This window comes from Rhamphochromis longiceps, linkage group LG7, assembly GCF_057381845.1.
Source record: "Rhamphochromis longiceps isolate RC_006_pf linkage group LG7, R_longiceps_female_GT1.1, whole genome shotgun sequence".
NCBI lineage: Eukaryota > Metazoa > Chordata > Actinopteri > Cichliformes > Cichlidae > Rhamphochromis > Rhamphochromis longiceps.
In genome coordinates, this window is record NC_140563.1 from 56,329,465 (window position 1) to 56,344,074 (window position 14,610).

Sequence of the window (14,610 nt, forward strand, 5' to 3'; positions counted from 1 at the left end):
CACTGAGGAGTGGAAAAGTCTACTGTCCGTCCGTCACGTCACACTGGGGTAGTAAAAAAAGAAAGCACTATGTTAAAATTTTGTCTATGACTCACTTCTGGCTGTAATTGACATTAATGATAAGACAGTTTACTGAGATTAATCTTTATTCTTTATTAAAGATTCTTTGACTGTGTATTTGAATAAGGGCAGGCAGAGAGAGTTGCATGTTTTGGTAAATTTAGTATGAATGGCACCATCTGCTGGTAAAAATGAAAGTTCAACAGCTGCTCAAATGAAACTCTTTATTCAATATGTAGATACCAGAGGAATCCACCTTTACACTGTATTCACTAGAGCTTTTTATCAGCCTTATCAAAATAAATCATGTCAAGGTCAGATTTTTATCTTTACACACACACCTGCACATGTAGTTTGACAGCAGAGCTTTTCAAATCTGAAAGTCTCAATGGTGGCACTTTAATTCCTGCTCCAGTGACAATAATGACTAATCTAACTCGAAATCACCCGAAAAACAGATCTGACAACCCCTGCTGGAGGTCAGTTTGTAGTAAATACAATCATCTCATCACTAGCATGCCCCTTCACAATGACGCAGAAGAACAATTCAGTTTAAGGAACACCTGTCCACAACAAACCTGACAACACACGAGAATGATACATTCACCTTTAACCCGGGAATCACATCTGTTAACCTCCACAGAGGAACAGCAAAGACACCAAAATGGCATATAGCACACAAAACAGAGGGACTTAACAAACATGCAGGGTTTCAGTCTGGAAACTGTGATGTACAGTATAACAAGTTGGTTCAGCACAAGTGGAAGAGCGAAGGAGAAGCCACAAGGCAAGGCCGAGGACAGACAGAGATAAAGCATCAAACACAGGAAAGCAGATTCATATCTTGAAACAGCTGCAGTCCATTTATATTGGTAGAAAAAGGAAATAATTGGTCAATAATAGGTCCTTTACTACCAAAACTAAGATATATGTGAGAAACATAATATAACATTCAATAACAGTATCACCAAAGCTGACAAAAATTATGAAATTCCAATGATTTTTTGTATGATGGAACTAATGCAGAACAAACTACAAGTTTATGTTTTACAAATGACCTAATGTGTGTTAACATCAACTCATTAGCACTAAAGCAGGAGGTTGTTCAAGCATATAAGTCACAAAAAATAATGTTCTACAAATAACTTTTTTATTTATTTTATTAGATATCCCTCTCTGAGGTCACTGTAGTTTTGTTTGTGGTGCTCACAGTGCTGAAAAGTGTGATTTGTAAATATTTCCAAATATATAACATGTGTTTCCTTTGCAAATTAGGAAAGAAATACTGTTGAATCCGACTTCCATGGATTATTCAAAAATAACTAGCATTTCAGGATAAACTTTACTGTTGACTCCCCCCAGTGCTTGATTTTGGGATGACCAAAGGTGAACCAAAGTTAGGCCCAAAGTTGGTCCACTTTGGATCAAAGTGACTTCTTTGGTCCAGACTGAAATATCTCATTGTTCATGTTCCCCAGAGGATATATCCTACTTAATAAAGCAGTTCATTAATTTTTCTCCATATCTTTAATTAGCTAGATGGTTATTTTTGTCTTTTATGACATTCACCTCCAAAAGACACCATCCTTGTCTGCACTGCACTACAAAATATTTATGCTAGCACAGGAAACGCACATGCTAGCTTAGCCAGCATGATAGTGCAAGGCTGCAAAGGCTAAAGAGCCTTTAAAATCTTAAATAAGTGAGCATCACAAACAAATTGAATTTGCAATCTTACCATGTTTTTGTTTTTTTGTTTTGTTTTCTTGTTTTTTTAGAATTTGAGTGACTTGGCCTTTTACACATTCATGATATAAATCAAAATGTAAAAACCTCAGTTCCTTGGTTTAAGAAAAAAATTAGAAAAAAATATCTGTCCACATAGTGTTAGTCTAGATATACATGCAATAAACTTACAGTCGTAGTCAAAAAGTTCTATATAGTCATCACAGGCATCAGTGTCATCTTGTGGGCTTTTAATGAGTTCTCTGAACTGTCCTTATTTTTCCAGGATGTAATAATTGTGCAGCATACAATTCTTTAGTCCTTTAAAACACAAAGATTGGGCGCACAAGTTTGAATTTGTTTTGGATATTTGGTCAAATGTTTTTTAGCAAGTTATACCTCGACTAGAGGCCTTTGTTAGCCATGAACAAGCTTCTGTGGTTAAGAAATAAGTTAGAATGTTCAGGAAGTCTGAAATCAAAACTGCTGGAACACTAGCATCACTGTCCACATTGAAGCCAGTTTTATATCACCATGGCCTGAGAGGTTGTGGACTAAGAAAGAAAACCCGTGAACCAAAACTGACACCTTCAAGCTTGAAAGTTTTATGGTCAGATGAGACAAAGACTGAGCTGTTTTGCCACAATGACAAGAGGTATGTTTGGAGCAGTAAACATGAGGCTTTCAAACCTAAGAACACTGTACCAAATGGCAAGCATGGTGGTGGCATCATAATCCTCAGGGGTGGTTTTACTGCCAGTGTACTGATAGAGTGTGCGGTGGATGAAATAATAAAAAAGAGAGATTACCTCAAAATTCTTCAACTACAGCTGAGATCAATAGCTAGGTGGTTAAAACTGGGGGACAACTAGGTGTTCCAACAACATAATGACCCCAAACACACATCAGAGCTGGTTTTGGAACAGTTTAAGCTTGCTAACATTATTCTTCTGAAATGGCCTTCCCAACTAACCAATTTAGATGAACCCTGACACTTCTGCTAAGAACAGTGGTCAAATGTCCAACTAGAATTATGCCAGAAGCTTGTTGATGGTTACTAAAGTGGTTGATTGAGTTACAAATTGTTAACAGTCATTTAACCAATTTCAGGGGTGTATATAAATCTGTGTGGATTTGACAATAAAATAAATTCACCTCGTGTAGCCAATTCTTATTTTTAAAGTAAATAAAGATGTGTGCGGTACAATCATTCCAACCTGAAAAAAGAACCATTCAAAGAAATCATTAAAAGCCCAAATTCACCATGATATTCGTGGCCATGACGAGTGTATGCAACCTTCTGATCACAGCTGTACATACAGAGAGAGAGAGAGAAATACACACACACAGGTGTGCTCACTGCAGTATCAAGAGATAGGAATGAAAAAAGCAAGATAGAGCAGCAAAGATTCCAGCAAGGTTTGGAAGGAGAGGTGGGCTTGACGGTAAGAGAGGCACAACATCTGAGAAAGGCCTTTGAGTTTCAGGCGGAGCAGCAGCAAGGCAGGAACAGAGTGAAAAGACAGACAAAGTGACACTATGAAGAAACCAGGACAATGAGACAGATAGAGAGGGGGAAAAGACTCTAAACATAATTTGATACCAACAGAAGTTTCCTACAGTATAAATTCTTTTTGGCAGATGAAATTAAAAGAAAGAGCAAAGCCCTTCATGGTGAACTAAACAATACCAACATGAGAGATGCAGAGAGGAAGCATTCAGACAAAAGGATTCCAGGCCCAAAAAAGTCTCTTACTGTAAAAAGCAGAAAATGTAAACTTCTTTTCACTTTAGAAATGTAGCTGCTGAAGTTGCCAGTTTGGACTAAACTACTATGTATATCATTATTGATTTTTATGGCCTTGTCATTTTTGCAAATTGCAGCAAAAGGTTTAAGTATCATCAACCTATTTTATCAATGGAGTGAAAATTGTAGGAGCAAAGTTCAAACACAGTAAATCGCCACCCAAAAAACAGAAAAGCACATTGGTAAAGCAATGAATGAGACATAAATTAATAAATAAATAATAAAACAGCCTGTCTAATTATAAACACTTAATAAATAATTTTTAAGCAAGCCAACATTGCCAACTTTCAAGTTTTGACTCAAAACAATACCTCTTTCCCCATCCTGGTGCTATATGTTGATCACAAATTTGCTTTAGGTTTATTTATGAAATTTAATGATTTTATAATGAACACTGAAGATCCTAACCATGTCCAATGATAACTGTACCTTATACCATTAAAAGTGTTTTCATTGTTACTGGTCATAGTTACTGTAATGACTATAGCATGAGATATGAGCAAATAATATCCCAAGGGGCCAATAAATAAATGGGGACTATTTTGGAGGCTTACATAAATAAGCTGAACTCAGTTATGCTCACAATTTAATTTTATATCTTTATAAACTCAACCCTTTACAAGAGGGTAACAGCTCCTATATGTAGTTAAGTCACGCATTGATACATGAAAAAGATTACTGCTACAGAAAGCAACTGTGGACAATATCTACAATAAATAAACAAATAAAAATAAAAACTTTAGAAAACAGATGAGACTTGTACACACAGTAAATTAAAAATGTCCTAATGGCTATAATAGAGAAGGCTAAACAAGTAATTAAACTGCAGCATGAAAACTGTGACTGTGTGTGACATTACCTGTCTGGAAAAAAGTAGAGGATAATATGCTGACAGATCTTTATCACTTGTGTGTCATGTTCATGAATGTTCATGCTCATATGGATCCTTCGGTTATATAACATTTACAAATTTAAGCAAAAAGTCAGTGGGAAGACTCCTATAAACAGCTGAAAGCAATAAACTGAACTCAATAAACTGAACTCCTGTGCTCAGCATTTTGTGCAGTCATTGTGCATGAAAGGTCTTCAGTTATTTTGGACTGTGTGTCCTTTTGCTGACTAAGGGCAAGCAAATTATTGACCAGCATGAGCCACACAAGGTAGAGCCTCAAAGCAAGTGTCTCATGCCAAAACCTTGACAGTTGGCAAACCTGAGCTGCTGCTGGTGGCTTCAAATGCACATGTAAACAAAAACGTCACACATTTCCTTTAATCAGCATACAACTGATTGGAACTCGGAAGGGGAAGGTTGCTAGAAACCCAAGCCTTTTGCAGCTTTGGCACATGCATTTGTGGGCTGCATGTGTGAAACCGCCCACTGTAGTGCTGAGCTGCAATGAGCTGCTGTTATAAAGACTTTAATCACCGCTGATAAATTTAGCTTGCTTCTGAAAAGCTTTTTTTTCCTCCAAATTCCTGCAAGAATGCCAATAGCTCTGGTAAAAAGCCACTGGCATAACATTTGATATTCTAAATGAAGCTCCTCTGTACACCTACTGCTCTGCAAAACTGCATTTCATTATCCTAATTTACCAGGTATTTCTCTCAGAAATAACAGAATAATAAAACTCATCATGAATCTGAGTTTGTGAACATATTCCGCATATCTTATGGAAAAAAAAGTAAATAAAAAACAAACTGCAAAGCGCATTTCAAAAATATTTTAACAAATCACTTTCTGTAAATATGTTGCTATTCAGTAAACTGAGAAAATACCTGGTAAACAACATACTGTTCTGTGGTGAGGTTTACATGAGGACATTGGCACGTGTGTCTGGCAGTCGGAGCCCCACTAGCCCGCCGCCAACCAACACGGATGATGCCAGCAGAATGGGAATGGCCTTGGTGATGCCAACCAGAGAGCCAAAGATCAGGTTGCCCAGCACCGCTGCCAGCTTACACATAGCATTACAGAAGCCAAATCCTGTGCCCCTACAGACAAAGAGGAGAAGAGGGTTACAAATGTACAGTAAGTATGTCTCATTTGTTTCTTAACAACGTGAAACACCATGTTTTCTTAAAAATGCTGCTGCAAATATCCCAAATGTGCAGAAATTTAATTTCTATTCAGTTCTTGCTGTAGTCAAGGGCACCAGAAGAACTTTTGATTACTAATACAAAATCAAATCTCCTGATTGCCACCAGTTTAGAGAGCCAGAAAAAGCTGTAGATAATACAGAAGCCTTGGCATGTTTTTTACTATAGTTCATAATAAAAACTGACATGAGCCCTGAAACACAGTTTCTGATGCAATTTCTGCACCGGGTGTTTTATATGCCTTTGCTGTGTCTAACGTCTTGACCTCCAAATATGGTCTATGCAGCTTGATGTGGCTTCTATGAAAAGCATGGCTATTTCAAGGGATGGAAAGTTGAGAGACACTTCTGACACACATCATGGTGCATCTCATAGATTTGCAAGTTTCGTCTTGAGTATGGGCTCTCCATTTAGGCTCACATTAGTTGGTTTTTGCAGTGACGGGAAATAATAACTCCCTTCTGATATCTTCAACCTAAAGTAATGAACCTGTTTTGAAAATTTAAGTAGTAAAAAGTAGAGGTATTTACTGTATGTTAAACTGTAGGGAGTACAAATGATAAGTTGTCAGAAAAATAAATGCTCAAATAAGGGTGCCTGAAAATTCAACTTAGTACAAATTACAAAGTATTTGTACTTCTTTATGTCCAACCTGTGTCTAGAATTAAACAGTCGACTGTCGTGACAAAAAAAAAAAAAACTTCCAGTACTGTGAAGTGACATTACAGTCTGTGAATGGGTCAGACTTTGGCTGTGAATGTCCTCAGTGTTTCACTAATAAAAGGTTTGAGGTTGCTACTTATCAAAGTAAATTTGAAATTATTTAACACTCCCAAAACTTCCCAACTTTGAAGCAGTGCTATAGCACAGCACTGCTTAGTTTTATTCAAAGATCAAAGCAAAACTTCCAAGCATGAGGAAAAACTCGATTTTTTGTTTTGTTGTTGTAATGTTTCTTGGCCTTAGGCCTCTGCAAGACTAGTTCTTGAAAAGTCTTGAAAAACAAGAAATAATAAAGACGTGTTCTTCTTTATCTTTCTTTCATATGGGGGAACTGACAAGACAAAATTTTGCACAAATATTGGTTTGCTCAGTGATAAAGCACAGAGCCACACTATTTCCTGTATTCTAAGTTAGTATATGCAGTAAGTGCACCACTCACCTCCTGTCTGTTGGGTATAGTTCAGTGGTGACCACATCCAGGGAGTTCCAGGCGGAGATACTGAGGCCGTTGTAGAGACAGAGCATGAAGATCATCATTGACTCGCTGGTGCCAAACCAAAGGAAGAAGCAGCTGATGCCTGATAGCACCATGGAACCTCCTGCAGAGCACAGCATGAGCTTTACATCTTAAACTTGAAATAACTTCATTCACGTCACTAGAGGTCACTGCAGGCACAAAAGCCAACTGCACATGACACTAGAACAACAAGGGGGAAAATTGCTATTCATATCCCACATCGAAAGGAAATCCTACCTAACATGCTTAGGCGTCCTATTTTGTCCATGAGGAGAGCAGAGACAATGTTTCCAGGAAGCACAGCCAACGTTCCCAGGAAGTTGACAAAATAGACCCAGTAGGCACTGTAATCGTCATCAAATGTCATCTGACAGCCTGTCTTGTTGTGGTGAAAAGAGCTGTTGATCACCCTTGAATTTGTCAACTTGGTGTCATCAATATCTGTAAATGTAGAAGATAAAAAGAAAGGTTTTACATGTTGACCCGGGATTAAAAGTTTGTATCTGACTGTCACCTTCTACTACCACTTGCTATTAACTCGAACAGTGGCAGACAAGACATTATGCATTGTAACATGGAAACCAACACCTAAGAGTATGTTCAAAAGCACAAAAGCACAAAAAAACACAAAGTGTTTTCTTTGTTATATCGAGACAAGAATGAGCTTTAATCTCAAATCTGATCATGACTCTTGGGCTCAAAACTACATAAAATACAACTAATTGAAAAAAGTGAACAATGTATATCCTAAGACCAGATGCAAGACGTGAAGAAGCAGACAGATAAATGTTAACATGGAGCTGACAAAAAGGGTAAACATAAAAATGACCCAAGAACACAAGAAAGTTAAAAAAAGAAGAAGATTATGAGTGTAACAAACAAGACATGATTCATTAATATGTTAGCTATTTGTTAGATTCAGATGTATTGATAGGCACATTTGATCAAAGCCATTCTTACTCCAGTCATGCCAGTTTAAACTAACTAGCAGAGGTGTGGACTCGAGTCACATGACTTGGACTCGAGTCAGACTCGAGTCATTAATTTTATGACTTTAGACTTGACTTGAAAAAATGTTCTAAGACTTGTGACTTGACTTGGACTTTTACACCAATGACTTGGGACTTGAATTGGACTTGAACCGGTTTACTTGAAAAGACTTGATATTTTACCCAAAATATAAAATTTAACATGCATATTATATAGAGATTGAAAATGTGACGTCATTCACGGGTAGAACCGCAAAGGATTCTGGGAACTCGTGGCAAGCGGTAGTAGCACACGCAGGCTTTCAATTGAAATCAGTCACACAGCGATAAAAAGAAACACAAAAATGTCAAGAAGCCGTTGTATTATTAACTGCAATAGCCGGTCGCATAACAGCCACGGGAAGCCGACGGGTAAAGAGATCGGTTGTTATCGGATTACGTCGTTGAAGAGAAATTGTTCAAGCCATGTTTCCGAAGTAAGAAAGACGCGACGGATGGCCTGGATTGCAGCCATTCAAAGATCAAATATAACGTCCCAGAACCCTCCAGCTCACAGGTTAGTCTGCTCCAAGCATTTACACGAAGGTCAGTATTTTTTAGTAGTTAATACGTCATTTTCATAACATAATTAGTGATATAGGTTACAAGCAAGTCTGGCGCTGAACAGAAATTGTCGCGCTATGCTCCTTTATTTATTGTGCATAAATAGTGAATTGTCCTGACACAATATTGCGTTTCGCTTCTGTTATTATGGTACATTAACAAAAACATATACTTTTATTCACAGGATAAAACAGGTTTTTTGTATCACTAATTGCCCAGTACGATTACAGCATACAATATTATTGTCACTGCTACATTTCTGTGATGGGTACCAGAAATTATTTCCACTACTAATTAATTACCGTTGAGCTCAAAGGTCCTATTAATAAACGGTTAACGAATATGTATTTATGACGACAATTTGTGAGACTGGTAAACTTATGATACGTACGATGGTCTTTCGTTCTACACGGTGCATTTCAAGGTCCTGCACCCATCTGTCGGTAAACTGTACCTGGGCTTGTTGCAGTGACCTGAAGTTACTAAACTTCATGAGTGTGTGCACTCAATCCAAGAACCGTATGATTATAAATATGCATATAAATATGCTACGATGAGATAGCTGACTTCATCTAACTAGCAAATGTTGTCCAGGCTACGTTGGTGATGCAGTTTTTTTTAATGTGTATGATATTTTTGTCATGCGATTTTAAAGCCGGTCCTACAACCGCATCCAAGAATAACATGCGGCTTATCTCAGAACTGTCGATGAAAATTATTCTTGGAGCTAGGTTTAATTGAGCTGCATTTTAAAGAGGTGCAATTTCACAATTTGTGTATATTTTCTAAGTTCACTATTTTGTCATGTGTTGAGAAAAACACAGATTTTAAAATTACATGGTCTAATATTTACATTTAGCATAACTGCAACATTATTTTTTCGTTTTTTTTTTTAAAGACTCGAAAGGACTTGAAATTCAAAGTTTCAGACTTGTGACTTGACTCGGACTTTTACACCAGTGACTTGAGACTCGACTCTGACTTGCCTGACATTACTTGAGACTTGACTTGAGACTTGAGGATAAAGACTTGAGACTTACTTGAGACTTGCAAAACAATGACTTGGTCCCACCTCTGCTAACTAGCTCCTTACTGTAGCATGTTTTGCCTGCTAGCTGAGAAAACTATAATTTGGGATTTCCCTGGTTTATGTGGCTAACAGTTAATTTGCCTGTCATTGCTAATGTAATTTGCTAATTGCAAATTTTTGAATTTCATTGACATTCCATGATGTGTTTATAAGTTGCTAAATAACTGCTAGCTTCTTCCTGTCTGAACAACCCTTTACATACAGTCCTCTAAAAAGCTAACAGCACTTAGCTTGATGGCTATGATGCTATGCATCATTAGAATACTGACTGCCTAAAAAGTTTGCTTGGACAGGATAGGAAATGACACCACAGTCCATTTAACATTACTACAGAGAGCCAAAGTACTGCAGTACTACCAGAGTTAATGATAATGGATTGGATTTATATAGCGCTTTTCTAGGCACCCAAAGCGCTTTACAATACCACTATTCATTCACTCTCACATTCATACACTGGTGGAGGCAAGCTACAGTTGCAGCCACAGCTGCCCTGGGGCAGACTGACAGAAGCGAGGCTGCCATATCGCGCCATCGGCCCCTCTGGCCAACACCAGTAGGCAAGTAGGGTAAAGTGTCTTGCCCAAGGACACAACGACCAGGACAGAGAGCCCGGGGATCGAACCGGCGACCTTCCGGTTACAGATGCGATTCCCAACCCCCTGAGCCACGGTCAGGGGTTTGTCTTCTCTGCAGGATAAAGGACTAAAGACTAAAAGACAGACAACAGCACAAATATAAACAACTACGATGCTGGTTCATGCTGTTTGAGTAAAATATCCATTGTGTGGCAGTTCTCTGGACAGAAACGCTTTGTTGATGCCAGAGGAGAGTGGCTAGACGATCTCAAGGTGACAGGAAGGGGGGAGTAACTCAAATAATCACTCGTTAAATCCAAGGTATGCAGAAGAGCATCTCTCAAACACACAATACGTGAAATTCTGCTCTCTAGAGACACATTTCCAATTGCAAAAAGATTTCACATCTCATGGAGCATTACTGGCAAACCCGACATGCCCATGCTGTTACTATATTCAGCGCTTTCCTGAGTGCTGAAGGGGACTGATTTTCTACCATGTGCTCCCTCAAGGTCTGATTCAGCTCCAATTCTCTCAGACCATTTAAAACACCTCTCCTGCCTTTGCCTTTTGGTTCAACTTGTTTCTTTGTCGGCCTTAAAATAACTGGATTACACTTTCATAACTTAGATTTATTAACAGTACAGTTTGACACTTTTGGTGCTGCTGCAATTTTAAATTTGTTCCTGAAAAAGAAAACAGTAATCAGCAAGACCGCCTTAGTAAAGAAAAATCCACATGCACAGAGAAATATTTCTAAATAACTGTCTGACTGAACAATCACATAAGAAAATGTATCTCTGCAGGAGTCATCATGTGGTTACAAACTGCCATTTTCAGTCCTCCCAAGCACAGCTTGGCCCACTTTTTTGTTGTTAAATAAAGTCACAGTTAGTTCAGAGAGGCAATCTGTGCAGGGGGCACAGAGGTTAAGCAGTAATTTAGAGGCATAAAGCAGAGGTATAAAATGCTCAAAACCATTCTTTCTTCTCTGAGCAAGAAGTTTGGATCCATAATGAACTGCCAGACAGAGGCGGGGAGCCTGAGTGAGACTTATGTATAAGGCAACAAGAGCCTAATAGGATTTTCTGGGTCGGAGAGAAGTGCCTTTGTTCTGGAAAGGCAGAAGAGAAGTGCCCTGAATAAGTGTGCATTTTACAGATGTGGTTTACCTGTGTTGTAAAAGAAGGAGTCTACAAAGGTACAGTTCCTGAAAAGGGATCCTACTGAGGAGACATCTTCAAAGTAGCAGTTGAGAAAAGATGAGTCGATGAACGTGACTGCCTTAAATCTCATACTGATGAACCTAAAAAATAAAAATAAAAATAGGAAGTGGACAAGGATGGAGTTATTGCAAGAAAGAAGCACCTACTGACAGCGATATGCAACACATATTATTGACAATTAGGGTGATGGCAGATAATTTTCCTTCAAACCAGGGAAATGCAGAGTCACTATTTCAGTGTCTGCACAGACAACAAAGGCAGGGATGAATTGCTGAATGCAAACCAAACGGTCCAATTTCAAACTTCTTAAGATGGAATATTAGAAATTAGATGTAACAAAGGCTGCTAGATGGAAGTGAATAGCTGCATTTAACCTGATATAAAACCTCAGCAGAAATTTGAAATATTTCTACTAACATTTTTTTATTTTTGGAGATACAAGGCCTTTTACTTTTTACTGAATTAATTAGGCATTGAGGACATCTGTAACTGAACAGATAAAGCACTTAAAACCAGAATGTATGATATTCTTTATAATACTAATACTAATATAATAATAATACTGTCCACTTCCATTTGAGTGTCTCAAACTGGGGAACTATGGATACAAATAGCTGTAATTCTACAACAATTCAACAGTTAATGCAATACTTTTGTTGAGCCCCTCAAATTAAAGTTGAAAGCCAGCACTTTAATCACATGATGTATTGGTTTGATTTAAGATTCACTGTGGTGCTAAAAGAGGCAAAATTACAAAAACAAAAAAGGTCACTGTCCTCCAGCAGAACCAGGAATTTCCCACTTCAGTTCACCCTCCATTCTCCACATTTTTTTTTTATCATTCAGGAACAGCAAAAATAATAATAATAAATAAAAAAAATAATCCAAGTTGAATTTTATCGAAGTACTGGTCAGCATGACAGCATCAGGAAACTGTTTTTTTGTTGTTGTTTATTTTATCTTCAAAAAACATATTTATTCTGTTCAGTTCCACTCCATATTTTTCCATGGTCAGCTGCACCCCATCTACAGTGGATCTGTTCCCCACCAATGGTATATGTCCCACAGTTTGAAAACCACCAGCATCTCCTCCCTTCAGGATGTCTGGCCTTAGCAGTCAGTTATCTATGTGTGCTATTTCACACCACGATACACAGTACATGGTACTGTTTTTGATTTAATCTCTTATAATAAATGCATTCTGGTCTCCAGTGAGAAGGCAAAAAGAACAAAAACAGCATATCAATGTGTCTTCGCTCGGCTCTGTTTGTGAGAATTGTAACCAGGAGGAGGAGGAGGACCAGATGTGTGTATATGGGTGAGAGAGAGACCGTAAGAAAGAATAAGGAAGAGAGATAAGCTTTTTAATTTCCTGGTGGCAGACGAGAAAGAGGAAAGATTTATATTACCTGCAGTGGTGTGTTGTTTGTGGGAATGACAAATAGTACTGCTATCCCACAACAGGACAAGCAGCTTTAAACTCAACATTGTGCTAAAAGAGGCTTACAGGTTTAGATCACAATGTGTTACCCTGTAGCTAGTTTTAATAATTTCTCCCACTCTTGATATCGGTGTCTGAGAAAGCTGAAGATCACTGGAAAGTATTCAAATAGAAGTCAGTTTGTGCACCAAGCCTGGCGTACCTGTCATTTACAAAGACCCCATTTCTGTGGATCTGGTTCTCCAGGGTGAAGTTGAAAGTGAAGTCTTCAATGCGTTCATTGTTATGAATCTTCACTCTGGAGGCGTACTCGTCAGCTTGAAGGTGCTTGATGACATCTGGGAACCACACAGACAGCCCGTAGTACCTGAACACAGCAAAAGATTCTGTATTAAATTGCGTTACATATGGTCATTTTTAATAACCTCTAGTAATAGTCACTTTCTCTATTCTCCATCATCTTATTCTGCAGAATTGCGTTAAACAAACTGGTTAAAAGATCCACTGCTCTCTCTCATCTCCATACCTTCTCAGGTATCCCGTCTGGACCAACAGCTTTTCCATTCCGCATCCTTGTCATAGCTGACCACACTTTCTTTTTATTAATCCTCCACACTTGCTGATTCACCATCTTTGCTCCATCTCCACTTGTCTCTCTCTCTCATTTTCTTCAGTCATAAGCTCTTCGTAGTACTTCTGCCATCTTCTTAACACACTTTTTATACTTGCTAGCGCATTTCGATCTCAATCTTTAATCACCCTGACCTGCTGCACATCCTTTCTGGCTCTATCTCGCTGTCTAGCCAATCGATACGCGTTAGTTTCTCCTTCCTTAGTGCCCAGACTCACCTACAACTCAATATATGCTTTTTTTCATTTGCTTCTGTCTTTACCGTACAGCCAGGTTCCCAGTGCTCCTGTCTTTTTCTTTATTTTCTTTGCTAACATCTTTCTTTGAGTTGCTTTAGTCTTTCCATAAGGATCTATATTAAAAGAACATGAGTCAGATGCAACACTACTGCACAACATCTGCTGAGAAATATTTATCTGGGTGTACATATATGCAGATGGTTAGGTGGAAGGTAAAAGACATGAAACTGTCTTTGTTTAAATGATACTGCTTTGTCTAAATTGCCACAAAGTCATTAGGACAGTGCAGCGTTAACTGACCACAAGTTCAAAGCCATTGCCCTGATGTTGATGTTTTCTTGCAGAGGTAGAGTATGAGGTGTAATTGAATACCAGTTTTTTTAAACAAACAAACAAACAAACAAAAAAAACATTGTATTTGACTTGGGGTTTCAAATGGAAAAAATCCAGTCAATCATAGAAAGCTTGCAACAGAAAAACTGTCATAAATATGATGTAAAATAAAAGCAATAAAAGACACAAATTAAATGTAATCTAACTGACCACGGCTCATCAGGCAGATATAAGTGAGAGAACATCTACTTTGGTGCCAAGGGCATAACAGAAATCTATATTAGCTATGCATCATCCAGAGCAAAAAACAGCATATCTGAACATGATCAAAGCCAACAGTAACAACACATTCAAAGTGCAGAAGTAGAACTATATGGGATGTGTAATAACTGTCTTACCCAAAGGACAAAGTAAACCAGACTGCAGCCAGCTTCATAGTGTTTTCTTTCACTGGGTGGTTGAAACATTTCATGAATGTCAACCAGATCTGATATAAAAGAAAAAGGTTTTGGTGAATTTTATTCATAGCAACCATAAATATTGACTATAAAAGA

At 38.1% G+C, this 14,610-nt stretch overlaps 1 protein-coding gene across 2 annotated transcripts in view; it reads right to left on the reverse strand.

Annotated features, from left to right (window-relative positions):
- Positions 1 to 288: 288 nt before the first annotated feature.
- LOC146666432 (synaptic vesicle glycoprotein 2C-like) overlaps positions 289 to 14,610 on the reverse strand; it is a 71,440-nt gene continuing 57,118 nt past the window's right edge. For both annotated transcript variants that reach the window (XM_085414456.1, XM_085414455.1), the window contains exons 8-13: positions 14,455 to 14,543; positions 13,056 to 13,220; positions 11,359 to 11,492; positions 7,167 to 7,370; positions 6,852 to 7,011; positions 289 to 5,584 (exon numbers count right to left, since the gene is read on the reverse strand). In XM_085414456.1, coding sequence (XP_085270582.1) covers positions 5,401 to 5,584; positions 6,852 to 7,011; positions 7,167 to 7,370; positions 11,359 to 11,492; positions 13,056 to 13,220; positions 14,455 to 14,543 — 936 coding nt within the window. In that variant the 3' untranslated portion in view covers positions 289 to 5,400. The remainder of the gene's footprint in view (positions 5,585 to 6,851; positions 7,012 to 7,166; positions 7,371 to 11,358; positions 11,493 to 13,055; positions 13,221 to 14,454; positions 14,544 to 14,610) is intronic.